General features: G+C 37.9%; 2 protein-coding genes across 3 annotated transcripts in view; one reads left to right on the top strand and one right to left on the bottom strand.

Moving 5' to 3' along the window:
* LOC134664298 (uncharacterized) overlaps positions 1 to 14276 on the top strand; it is a 184378-nt gene that overhangs the window by 93325 nt on the left and 76777 nt on the right. The window lies entirely within an intron of this gene.
* LOC134664283 (moesin/ezrin/radixin homolog 1) overlaps positions 55 to 14276 on the bottom strand; it is a 67065-nt gene continuing 52843 nt past the window's right edge. For both annotated transcript variants that reach the window (XM_063520843.1, XM_063520842.1), the window contains 7 exons: positions 7323 to 7534; positions 6653 to 6913; positions 5667 to 5772; positions 5230 to 5364; positions 4665 to 4811; positions 3443 to 3643; positions 55 to 2502 (listed from right to left, as the gene is read on the bottom strand). In XM_063520843.1, coding sequence (XP_063376913.1) covers positions 2338 to 2502; positions 3443 to 3643; positions 4665 to 4811; positions 5230 to 5364; positions 5667 to 5772; positions 6653 to 6913; positions 7323 to 7534 — 1227 coding nt within the window. In that variant the 3' untranslated portion in view covers positions 55 to 2337. The remainder of the gene's footprint in view (positions 2503 to 3442; positions 3644 to 4664; positions 4812 to 5229; positions 5365 to 5666; positions 5773 to 6652; positions 6914 to 7322; positions 7535 to 14276) is intronic.

Below are 14276 nucleotides of genomic sequence, written 5' to 3'. Positions count from 1 at the left end.
TAATGAAATTAAGTGCATATGTGATAATGCTAAGAAATGAAATAAAACACATAATTTACTTAATCGTTTTATTGGAAAAAAATTCACAGTAGTTGAAAGGCAACATGGTATTGTATAATTTTAGAAAATAATGACAAGATATAAATAGTTTAGCGTAACCGTGCCGCCAGTCGCGCGACAATCGCAGCGATCTGACGGCGTTTAGACTCGGAACATGCAACGGATGGCACTTCAAACAGAACACAGAACGCTCGCTAATATAATTTCGAAACAACTCACGCCAACCGTATTGTAACTTATGGAATGCCTTTTATACACTTAACAATTAAATATACGCTCCCTAAAAGCATACTAAACTGAAGCTTTTCGAATTTTGTTCAAGAGATCGCGAGGCGATCGGACAGAAAGAATAGATACGATAATTACACTTGAACCGATATCTCCTACGGCTAATTATAAATGATTATAAAAATAAATAAGATGCGCCCCGCGGCCCGCTCCAACGCTTGAGCATCCTTCTTTAATGTATCGCCGTCTCTCTCCCCGGAGCAAGGCCGCTGCCGAACCGGCTACCCACGCCTCGGTCGAGCTCGCTCACTCACCTGGTGAGAGAACAGGACAAAGCGACCGAGGTATCGGACGGAAGTTCGGCCGCTGGCCTCTACCTACGCTATCCCTACAGTAGTCAACAGGCAACTATAACATACCTAATACAAATAAACATTACTGAATAACTCGACGCACAGTATCATGACTCACATTCCCAACATACATCTATCAGTTAGAAATAAAATCCGAATTATTTAAAAAATAATTATTAATAATAAAACAAGCCGGTGTGCCGTCGTGGTCGTTTGTAAATGTTTTTTAAAATATGGTTAAAACATGATTCCTCTTGTATACATATTCGGTTATAGCACATTATGGTCTAAAATAAAATTACTATTAAGTAATAATCAATATTTACATATAGTCCCGACTGACGTCGCGAGTTCGTGCTGAAAGGTGTACAGAATTCCCACCTTTCTTGCGATTTAACGATTAAGGTATAAGTTCGAAACTCTAAGGGCCATTCGGACGGTTGCAACCTTACCTCTTTAAGCGACGGTCTAACAGCATTTTTTCAAAATAATTACATTGGATTTAGATCCAAAATATGTACTTGGAAACGATCAGTTTTCCGAATCGACCGCGCCCTCTTATACAAAATTTGACCTTTACCATACAATATACTATTATTGCGTACAATTATAAATCGAGAATAAAATTCTCTAAAAATACATTCGACGGACCATACATACAAATAGTTCTATACAATAGTATCTGCAAAAATTATAGACAATTGTTATTGTAAATACATTTATTTGATGAATAAATTGAGATAGATTGCAAATAAAATGGAAAATACAATGATTTAATAATTATAGTCTAGTCGGAAATACTTTGTCTATACTTTTGGCAGATTATTGTCTGACATTTTTTAATAATTTGTGTATATTTTACTCAAGTGGCAGCATTACGAGTGCGAATTGTCGCTGCTTTACCGACGGACTCCCTTAGGCCGTCCTTAACTAGGATATGTTTAAAACGCTTAAAAAACTTGGTCCAAACCGTAGACTGGTGGGCTTTTTAATATTTAACCGTTAAACTCGGATATAAGTACTAAATTAGAGCTTTAGTAGCACAAATTGTATATTTATTTTAGATGTCTTTATATAAATTGACCGCAATAAGTTATAGTGAAGTCTTAAGTTTAATTTCTTAGTAAGTGATGACATTACTGACAATGTTAAATGTTGTTTCTTTCAACTTTGATGTTTTTATGCCTAATAAGTCGGTTACAATACTGATAAATAGTTCTCACAGATGACGACCACACGTACAAAAATTAGTCTTTTATATAAGGCAGCTCTTAGTCGCAATATACAAGAACTATTTCACATATAAGGTCTAATTCCAACATTCAATGTTTCAATTGTTGTAAATATGGACATGGCAAAATATTGACATTTGAACATTCAATGTTTTATGTGTCGTAAATGTGGACACGGCAAATCTTCCAACATCCCAATGTTTTAAGTGTTGCAAATTTGGACACAGGAAATTTCAATGTTCTAAGTTAGGGGTCGGCAAACTTTTGGGGAGAAGACCCATATAGTAAATGAGCTGTTTTAGGAGTCTCAAAGAGCAAATGGTGTTTTCAATAGTCTAAGAAAACATAGAGCCGCAAGCGGCTCGCGAGTATTCCGACCCCTGTTCTAAGTGTTGCAAATACGGACACGGTGAAATATAACCCCCAGTCATCGCATTGAGCCGGTCTCGTCTCCTGTACTGCGGTTACATGTTTTCGAACTGGTCGACGCGACGCTTGGTGTTGCCCTTGCGGATCTCGCGCAGCGTCTTGTACTTGTCGCGGCCCTGGCGCACGTTCTCGCGGTGGATCTTGTCCATGGCGGTCTCCTTCGTCTCGTCGCGGGACTGGGCGAGGTCTTGCTTCAGGGCCTGAACGGGGTAAGTTTGAATTAGTTTTTGTGTAGCCAGAGAAGTAATTGCTAATATTAATTCACACACAAAGCGTACAGTGCCATTGTTGTACATGTGCTATTTAATTTACTCGTATAACAGTGAAATAGGTGTTTACAATTACAGTGAAAGTGGGTTAGGATTAATAGTTTGACGACCGGTCTGGCCCAGTGGATAGTGAACCTGTCTGCTAAGCCGATGGTCCTGGGTTCGAATCCCAGTAAGGGCATTTATTTGTGTGATGAACGCTAATATTTGTTCCTGAGTCATGGGTGTTTTCTATGTATATAAGTATGTATTTATCTATATAAGTATGTATACCGTCGCCTAGCACCCATAGGACAAGCTTTGCTTAGTTTGGGGCTAGGTTGATCTGTGTAAGATGTCCCCTAATATTTATTTATTTACTATTTATAGTTATCGGTTTTAAAATTGATACCCGAGCAAGCAAAAGATTATAAAATAAAATCTGTATAACTTTAAAATCGAATTCAAATGAATTCTATTTTAATTATTTATTATTCCAAAAGTTAACATGAAGAAACTCAAAATTTGCATCTAGAATTCTAATTAGTTAGGCATTTCTTGTGTGTAAAATGCAACTTTCTCATCATAAATAAAGAAAAATATGAGCCGGTGTGGTGCAAAAAAATTTAAGTACCCTAATAATTTTATTTTGTTACATTAAGACGGTACTTTTAAATCTCAATTCTATTGCATCTATCTATGATACTTCGCACTTAGGGTCGGTTGCACCAAACTGTTCGTATCGTGAAAGAGTTCGCTAAATTTTTATGTATGGAAAGGTTCATGGTAAAGCGCCGAAGCGCGCCGGCTGACGTTGATCAGTCTGTCAAATGTGGTTGGTGCAACTGGCCCTTAGATGTTATCGGGAAATAGATAGGCTCGTGTCGGTTACCTTGAGCTGGCTGTGCAGGCGTTCGTTCCGCTCGGCGAGCGTGCGGCGGTCCTCGACGGGGTCCACCAGGTCATCAGGTGCTCCGGCGAGCTCCTGGCCGCCCGCGTCCGAGCCGCCGTCCGAGCCCGCGTCGTCCTTGCCCTCCGCCACGTGGTGGTGCGAGGGCGTCGCCGCCGCCGCCAGCAGCGCCGCCGCCGACTCCTATACGAAAACAAATACAAACTTATTTTTAACCCTTCGAGGGATCAAATATAATCCTCGCATCCTTTTTAAAACGATTAAGGGCTCATTTAGACGATGCGAGAACTCGCATGCGAGTTTCATTACGTTGCGGGTTTTAATCGGTCGGTTAAATTGGATGTAACAAACGGTCCGGGTCCGCAATATAACTAAAATCGCATTCGTTTGCACGCCGTCTAAATCGACCCTAAACGTTTTATATTAGATATATTTCATAAGATATTACTTTTTAAACTGTATTTTCCCCGTAGATTCGAAATTTGTTCCGAGGCCTACATTTTTGACACATCTTGTATCATGTCACTTTCTGACACGAACTTAAAACTGACGAAAATGTCAGTGATTCTGAATCTATATTAGGAAAGTGCAATATCGGTCGATTGTCTAGTAGTTAAGTCATTACAATTTGTTCCTTCATACCTAAATCCTACAGAAACACCCTAATTTTATCCTTCTTTGACTTTTGAGTGCAAAACACTTCTTGCTTTTATTTTTTACTTTTTTTATATCAATACCTATATATGTTGTAAATATAAATAAAGAAGTTATCTACCAATATTCCTCCTTTTTTCTTCTTCCAGCTTTAAAGTGGGGTTGCAACAATTTGGTGCCCGTGACCAGGATTTTAGAAGATGTTTAGAGTTAGACCAAGAAAGAAAAGTCTGCAACGATTATGATATCATTCGCAGTTCAAGTGTTATTTATACGTCATAATTTCACAGAAGTTTGACATTTAAAACAACACTTGCACTGCTTATACTCTCAATATCGTTGAGGGCTTATCTTGGTGTAACTTTATCTATAATAATTATACCTAATTGTCCTAGCGTGGAGGCCTCACCTCCAACAAGATGGGAGGATGACATTAAAAAGATTGCAGGCCCACTCTGGAGGAGAGAAGCAGCAAATAGGGCTGCTTGGAGGAGATTTGGAGAGGCGTATGCCCAACAGTGGGCGCATACTCGCTGAGGAAGAATTGTACCTGTTGTCTGCGCGCCTCCTCAACCTCCTCCTGCAGCCGGCGAGTTTCAGTGTCCTTCTCCTCAACCTCCTGCTGGATGCGGGAAACCTCTTCTTGTTTGTTGCGGATCTCCTCTTCGAGCTTTGCGCGCTCCGCGGCTTCCATGTTCTGAAATTATCATTAAATATTTTAGTAAATACGCATAAGGTTTTGAGAGATTTTTTTATGTTCAATATTATTCTCTTCAAATTTAATTTAGAGGCACGTCCGTCATACACATATCATTACTTCTTTTTCTGAGGTGGATCTGTTCATTGTCGCCGTTATTCTTATTTAGACTTTTAAGCGCCACTTGCACCATCCTATTAACCCGGGGTTAACCGGTTAAACCGTTAACCCAGTGTCAAATTGTACTGGTAACCATGGTAACTCCAGGTTTAACCGGTTAACCCCGGGTTAGTTAATGGTTCAAGTGGCCCTTACAGACTTGTGTATATTTTTTAGCACTTTTTGCGTTCATATCCGATGGCAAATGCATATCATAACCTTAAAGACACCTGAAACAGTTGTGGTTTAGATATCATACCTTGGTCTCCTCGAGGCGGGTCATCATGGCTTGCAGCTCGTTCTGCCGCTGCTCCAGCTCCTCCTTGGCAGCTTGCAGCTGACGGAGCTGTTCCTCTAGCCGTCTGATCATGTCCTGAGCTTCGATCAGGTTTGCCTGTAACAATACAAATAAGTTTCTGTCAAAAATGATTTTGACTTTAACTTTACGCGACGCGTCTTAAATTGTCTAAACGACTCATATCAAGTCAATGGGTTAACAGAAAAAAAGCCACCAACTATCCAGTCTGTCCGCTTTTTAGCTTCATCATCAGATGAGCGTCATGGGAGGTTATATTGATTTTAAAATGATAAAAGTACTGAGAATATACTTATACTTGGCACTTTTCGCTGATTGCTAGAAAAACTTCATTTTCGATCAAGGTTCAAGAAATAGAATTAGGTAATATTGAACCATACCTGTGAGCGCTCCATCTCCTCCTGCATGTGTTTGAGACGGTCCTCATATTCCTGTTGTTTCTTTTCCGCGCGTTCGCGAGCCGCAATCTCCAGTTGGAGTTTCTCTCTGAAAACAAAATGTACCTTTTCTCAAAAATGGACGGCAAAGTCGACTTTGCCGTCTAAAAAATAGGTCGCGAAGCGCGTAGTTTATGGTCAGTCAAAAATTAAAAAGTTAAAAACATTGCAGTCTCGATTTTGGGACTGCAATGTTGCATACAAATTCCATTATTTGTCGAGTTCCAAACTTTTTAATGAAATGACCATATCAAATGAAGGCACAGGCCCATTAAACAGCCAAACAGATGATTAGTACCGCGACTATTTAGATGTCTCAAATAGGTTGGCGTATTTTTGGCAGAAAAATACACTTCTATTTTTTTATTAAAAAAAATAAAAAGGCGGCAAGGGCATTTTCCTGTCAAAATATATATGTAAGAACGTTGCTTTTGTAAAATATTTCTATGATATTTATATTTCTTGCACCATTTTTGAGAAAAGCACTATATATGACTCGGCTGGAAGGCTACTTGCTGGCTTCGGATTCAATTAAACGGACTCCCAAGGTCGTCCGTTTAAAACGAATCCTCAGCCTGCAAGTAGCTACTTCCGAGCCTCGACAATAATGTACTATTTATAAACAACGGAACAAGGACGGAAATATCTACCCTTTCTTTATATCGTATGAAAGACTAATGTTTTAAGATTTTTTTTTCGGACAATGCAAAGGCTTTTGACACCATCTTTAGCCTTTTACTTATTATTTAATCATAATATTTCAGTGTACATATTAAGTCTAGTTTGTCAGCTCAACTCTTAAATATTTTATAAACCAATAACAATGTACATTTATTCGATCCCACCCCCCCAGTCTTCTGTAATAAAATTAGGTGTCCCACAAGGTAACGTCATAGGGCCAACACTATTGCTTTACAAAAGTAACTAACCTCTGTGCCTGTTTGGCGAGCTTCTCCTCTCTAGCCTGGGCCTTCATCTGCTGCACGTCAATAGTGTCGGGCTTGCGCCTGCGCATGTACAGCTCGTGGTTGCCCATACACAGCGCGAGGATGCGCTTGTTGACGCGCACGCGCGGCGCGAAGAACACGAAGTCGGGCGCCTTCTTGTCGATGGGCTTGATGATGAACTTGCGGTCGTTGAATGAGATGTTGCGGATTTCGGACCAGGGGAAACCGATCTTTGGGGTCAGTCTGGAAGTAAAGGATTTTGTGATGAGTGATATATACTGAAATATTAATACAAACAAGGTAAACTAGTTTGTTGTGAGTGTGTTGGTCAAAGATACATTATCCAATACCAATGTCGATGAAAAGAAGAATGATCCTGAAGTCATTGACCTATTCAAGGCCAGTTGCAGTTGACCGACTGATCAACGTCACTCAGCAGAAAAGTATGAATCTTCCCACACAATAAGGTTAAGCGAACGTTTTAACAATGTCAGACAGTTTCGTGCAACCGACCCTAAATTTTGCGTGTTGTTAAACCTCGGCATCTATTCATAATATTTGTACTTCTGTATATTAAATTATCTTTCTTCTCATTCGCGTGAGCTACAGTTCTACATTTATCGTTCTCCTCTACTTTCTATCGTGCACTTACTTGTCGTCCTTCTCATAGATATTAAGCCCCAGTGCGTCCACACCGAGCCACAGCTCCGTGGTCTTCTTATTCCTGATCTCGAAGTAGTTGACTCCGTACATCTCGAGGTCCTGTGCGATCTTCAGGTATTCCATCATGGCGTCCTCGCGGAGCATGCCACGGTGCTCTTGCCACCAGTTGGTTATGCTTTGTTCCCATTCGTCGCGGGACATCTGGTGAAGAAAAAGTACACTTAAGTTAAAGTACAAACAGTGCAAAGACTTAAAAGGAAGCACATCGTGCAATATGAAAGTACAGTAGAGTCCGGTTATAACGACACTCAAGGGACCGCTGATATTACGTCGTACTAACCGGACGTCGTACAAAACGAGCCGCCAATTTTAATATATTTTTTAATCAAAATAATACGACCGGTCTGGCCTAGTGGGTAGTGACCCTGCCTGCGAAGCCGATGGTCCTGAGTTCGAATCCCAGTAAGGGCATTTATTTGTATGATGATACAGATATTTGTTCCTGAGTCATGGGTGTTTTCTATGTATTTAAGTATTTGTATATTATATTTCCGGTTCCGGTTTCCGGTTCCGGTCGTCCATTAGTAAAGTCGCTATCACTACGCTCCTAAAATAAAAATGGATAACTCGATATAAAGACTGTGGTTGTAGTGAAATTGTTGTTCTGTATAACAATAAAAACTCGGAAAAGTGGTGAAAGTAAAGAACTCTGTGTATACCGTGTGGACTGCAATTAAAACCAGTGTTAAAATATACTGTGAATATAACCTATAAAACAAGGCTGTCACTTTCCAAAGACTTAGCAAGGAAACAACATAAAAATAAAAACCTAGTGTTGCCAATGCAAACCAAAAATTTCTACCAGTGACATCTCGGCAGTGTAGACAACCTACGAAAATTATACGTTCCAATTCAAGCAAGCACAAAACGCTATCCAAGATATCAAAACAAAATGACAGGGGAAATGTCAAACACCGAGCTTTACGCTTTGATGAAAGAAGAACTAAGAAATCAAGCCGTGCTGATAGAAAACAATTCTGAAAAAATTCTGAGAACGATAGACGATAAAATAAAACCATTACAGGAAGAAAACAAGATTCTCAAGTCAGAAGTAGAGATATTAAACAAGAAAGTAAATACATTAGAGAACATAACCAAACAAAACAACATTATAATACATGGTCTGAATGAAAGTGATACAAGTTATACGCAGCTATCCAAAAACGTCACACTTCTGTTTGAAAAGTTGGATGTGAAAGTTGAAAATAGTGACATTAACAAAATGCACAGGATAGGCAGAAAAAAGGAAGACAAGATAAGGCCAGTACTAATCTCTTTCACCACATACAATAAGAAAATTGAAATTCTGAAAAACAAGAAAAAAGTACCAGAAAAGATGTATATAACTGAAGACTTCACTAAAGCGACTTTAGAAAAACGTAAAGAACTACAAGGGGAGCTTAAGCAGGAGAGAGAAAAGGGCAATAAAGTGTACATTAGGAACGACAAATTAATAATCAAGCCCAAAGAAAATGAAAAACGGAAGCGAGAAGATTCAACATCCCCCTCCCGTCAGCCCACCTCGGCAACAGAACACCAAGAAAATGACAGAGGAAGTAAAGGCATACTTGCCCCAGCAAAACTACATAGAACAGATCCTTTTGCATACATGCGCTCCAGGTCGAACTCCGTTACAGAAATAACTACCCCGAAACCATAGGAATTAGCGGACATCGGTAGCGGAAGGAATAAAACAACATTAGATAAACAACATATACAAAAGAAAAAGTGCCCCAACCCGGTTGGTCACCGTGGGGCTCAAGACCAAAACCCCCTAGGCTCAGCGCCAAATCCGCCAAATCTGCCAAATCTGCCAAATCTGACAAATCTCTCAAAACAAGTAGAAACACCCCAAAGAAAAAGTTACAACAACTACAGTGAACATACCAAACTAACAAAGAAAGATAAAAATATCAAAAATAGCTTTTACATATCAACCCTCAACGCCAGGACTTTAAGAACTGAGGAATCCCTACAGGAGTTGGAACGAGCGCTGGAATATATCAACTGGGATATAATTGGCATAAGCGAAGTGAGGAGAATGGGTGAAAAAATTGAACAGTATGAAAACTACATCCTATACCATATTGGGAATACACCTGGCCTGTTTGGAGTTGGGTTCCTCGTCCAAAGATGCCTCAGCAAGTACATCCAGGAATTTATTGGAATATCGGAACGGATTGCTCAACTAAATATTAACCTACCGGAATATGGAAGTATTTCGATAATTCAAATATATGCACCAACAGAGATAGCACAAGAAGACATTAAAGACACATTCTATGGAGACCTAGAAAGAACTCTTGGAAAAGCACACAAAACAATATTCCTAATGGGCGATTTCAATGGCCAAATCGGTAAAAGACAAGCCGGGGAGGACGCCATTATGGGTCTACATGGTACTGGCAGAAGAAATAACAACGGCCAAAGATTAATAAACCTTGCACTTACACATAACCTGAAAATACTCAACAGCTATTATCAGAAAAAAATTCAAAGAAAATGGACCTGGATATCGCCTGATGGTCAAGTAAAGAATGAAATAGACTTCATACTCTCCAACAAACCCAAATTTTTCAAAGATATAAGCACTATTAATAAACTAAACTTCAATACAAACCACCGAATGGTAAGAGGTACAATCTATCTGAATAAACCCAAACCAACAAGAAAACATATGAATCAGAAAACGCAACCAACACATATTCCACTGCCCATTCCGGAAAATTTACTCACATCACTAAAGAACAAAAGAACGGAAATTGAGAACACTGTGAACATACAGGAGAAATATAATTTATTGGAGGAGGAAATTCGGAAAGTGTCTGAAAAATTAGGCTGTGTTAAAAAGAAAAAGGATGGTATTGGAAACAAAGCCAGATCTCTCATAGATAGCAGGAAAATCCTCCTTGGAAACAGAAAAGAAAACAGGAAACAAATTGCTGAACTAAGCAAACAAATTAACGAGGAAATCAGAATACACCGAAAGGCATTGAGGAGCAGGACCATCCAATTCCACATAGAAAATTCGGGAGGTGTAAAAAAAGCATTAAAAGAACTTAAAGAGAGCTCCAGTTGGATCCCAAATATTAACAGTAAAACACCAGGAAAAAAGGAGACAAAACGATCCAAAATAATAGAAATAGCTACCAAGTTTTATTCAAATTTATATGACGACACAAACGATACAGAATCACATTATTTGTTAGAAGACAATGAAGAAACGGTTCCTATAATACTAGAATCTGAAGTAAGGAAGGCAATACTCTCCCAAAAGAATTACAAAGCTCCAGGGGAGGACAAAATAACAAATGAAGTGCTTAAGGGATGTATAGACTATATCATAAAGCCTATAACAAACTTATTCAATCACATACTTACCAATGAAGTCATACCAGAACAATGGGCATCATCAACTATCACTTTAATTCACAAGAAAGGAGATGTCGCAGAAATAAATAATTATAGACCAATCAGTTTGCTGTCAAACCTATAAAAAATTTTCTCAAAAGTTATATTAAACCGGATGTCCTTGGTTCTAGACGAAAACCAGCCTAGGGAGCAGGCAGGATTCAGAAGTGATTTTTCAACCATGGACCACATCCATGTCATTAAGCAAGTCATAGAAAAATGTAATGAATATGGAAAAATATATTATCTGGCATTTATAGATTACAACAAAGCATTTGACTCTCTTAAACACACACATATCTGGGACGCTCTGCGATCACAAGGAGTACTTCCGAAATATATCAGAATAATTAAGAACATATATAAGGACGCAACAGCAAAAATACAAACAGAAAGAATAGGAGTACCATTCAAAATAAAGAAAGGAGTACGTCAAGGAGACCCCTTATCGCCAAAGCTGTTCTCAGCGGTGCTGGAACATATTTTCAGGAAAATGGACTGGGATGCTTTTGGAATAAACATAAACGGTGAAAAGTTGAATCACTTAAGGTTTGCTGATGACCTGATTGTCCTGAGTGACAATCAGAGGGACCTGGAGAAAATGTTGGTACAACTAGAAAAAGAAAGTAATATTGTAGGTCTGACTTTGAACACTGATAAAACCAAATTAATGACAAATCATGAAAAAGCACCTATCTCACTGAACAACAGCTGTATAGAATATGTCAACCAGTATACGTATTTAGGACAAATTATCTCACCCGAAGACCAAATGACAAAAGAAATAAACACTAGAATATGCAACGCGTGGAAAAGCTACTGGTCGCTTAAAGAGGTCATGAAGAACCCACAGATACCAATCAAAGACAAAACAAAAGTATTCAACTCTTGTATATTGCCATGTCTGACATACGGATCCCAAACATGGGCTCTCACCGAAAAGCATAAAAAAGCACTGCAAGTATGTCAAAATAACATGGAGAGAAGCATTTTAAATATAAAGTTAAGGGACCGAGTCAGACTAACCAATATAAGAAGTAAAACTAAAGTTGCAGATGTAACATATACGGTGATGAAACTCAAATGGAACTGGACTGGACACACTATAAGAAACCAGAAGAACAAATGGTCTAAGGATATCATAATGTGGTACCCAAGAGATGGGAAAAGAAGGAGAGGACGGCAGAGGAAGAGATGGGAAGATGAGATTATGGAAACAGCCGGCAAAACATGGAGGAGAAAAGCCGCAAACAGAAAGCTATGGCAAGCACTAGGGGAGGCCTATGCCAAAGGGGCAAGCTGATACCAAAGATACCGATGTCACTGAATGAACATGTAATTTAAATTATAAAGATAAAATATAGCTATTAATTAAATGCATTAAAATTGAAATTAAAATTCATACAATATTGGAAACATAAATTGCATCTAGTGTAATAAAATAAATCGATAATAATTAAATATACTAACTATAACTTAAATTTAAATAATCAAATGAGTATTATGCGTACTAGTAAAAATGAATTAAGAATTGAAATATCTAATAAATGTGCCAAATAAATTAACTACTTATATAAATAAATTGAATTTGTGTCTATTCTGAAGCAATAGATACTCAAATTAATATAAATTTTAAAATTATCAAGCAATGTAATACACGAAATGGTTTGCATGTTAAAAATAGTAAGCTAGATAAGAAATGCATGGTAAAATATATGTATACATGTAACTAGATACTAAGTATCAGAAATAAAGGCTAATTGAAATTGAATATTATATATATCGTTGTCTGAGTACCCACAACACAAGCCTTCTTGAGCTTACTGTGGGACTTAGTCAATCTGTGTAAGAATGTCCTGTATTTATTTATTTATTTATTTATTTATTTATTTATTTATTTAATTACATCATTTTGTATTTATTAATACTTATGCGACAATCAAAGAAATAAAACATTTCTTTTAAAATATATAATTACGTTAGTATTACGACACCTTGTCTTAAATGTTGAGACTTGTGTGTTTAGAAGAAGCCACTTTTCATCAAGGTACGCGTACTCACTGCCCTCACTGGTCATCCGCAAATTACTCGAATCCCGTAAAATAAAAAGTCGTAATTCTTGGGGATCTAATCAAGATGACGTTGTTTTATCACATAGTTCCTGTGGCCACCTCCTGTTTCCATCGACTTACATAATTATATCTTTTTTTTAAATTATGTGTGTGAAGTTTAAGCTCAATCGAATAATGGGAATTGTTTTATTTAGTTTGCAAGATTACGAAAAGTCGCATGACTATCTATTTCATCTTGCTCCCTATATGCAAAAGGGGGAGCAGAGTTGGGTGCGCGGACCGGAGTAAGCTTCTTACCAACAATTTATTTGTAAAAACTACGTCGCTCGTCGTTGTATCCGGACTTGACGGACGGATTTTGAGTCAATATCCGTCGTTAAAAGCGATCGGTCGTTATAAGCGGAGTCGTTATAAACGGTTGTGCTTTCATAGTAGCTTGTACTAAAACCAAACAAGTGCCTATACTTACGTCGCTATAAGCGGTTGGTTGTTATATGCGGAGTCGTACTAACCGGACTCTACTGTAAGTAGTGGTTAAGTGAGACGATGGTCTCCAAAACCCAAAATTAATACCTATACAGATGATAGACCAAGTCATAACAGTTATCATAAAAATACAAAAAAAAATCCAACTCATGTTTTTTTAAAAAATATGGTCACTTTAAAAATTCACTAAAAATCCACACCCTGTAATGGTTCTTTAACTCTTGTTACTAAAAATTCCATAATTTATTCTAATTTTTTTATTATTGTGTAATCTTGAATAATTACAGGGTGTGGATTTTTTAGTGAATTTTTAAAGTGACCCTAATTTTTAAAGAACATGAGTTGGGTTTTTTTTTTGTATTTTTATGATAACTGTTATGACTTGGTCTATCATCCGTTTACGGCTTGACGTCGAATTCTGGGACACCCTGTATACAGCAAAACTGATTATACTCGTAGTCGTTACCGACTGATGGCAGTTCAAAACAGAAAAAAAAGTTAAAGTAGAAATGGCAGAAAAGAGTATAATGAAAGAGAGTCCGTCGTCTAAGCTAACTATGCACATTTTTCATAAAAGAAAGTGAGATATTGTCATTATTAACGTCATATTTTGATAGAAATTTGAATGAATGATGAAATTCCCCCGTTTTCATTGCAAATGCCGTGCAAAGTTATCTTGGTCCGACTTTACCAGCAGATCAAAATTGTAATATTTTCCTGACTTTTGAAGATAGTAAGGCTAGGATAACTAGGCACTTAGGCTAACTTTATGACCTATCTAAAACCATAGTCATGAAGATGACTCAGGCGACAGACGGTTAGTTGAAAGATTTATCAAGGCTGGTTGGTATAGATACGCAGAAAAAAAACACGGAGACAGCGCGAATTAAGTATACATTCAATTAGAACTAGAA

This window comes from Cydia fagiglandana, chromosome 5 (assembly GCF_963556715.1).
Source record: "Cydia fagiglandana chromosome 5, ilCydFagi1.1, whole genome shotgun sequence".
NCBI lineage: Eukaryota > Metazoa > Arthropoda > Insecta > Lepidoptera > Tortricidae > Cydia > Cydia fagiglandana.
The sequence above is the reverse complement of the archived record's forward strand: the minus strand, read 5'-3'. Positions and strand labels throughout refer to the sequence as shown.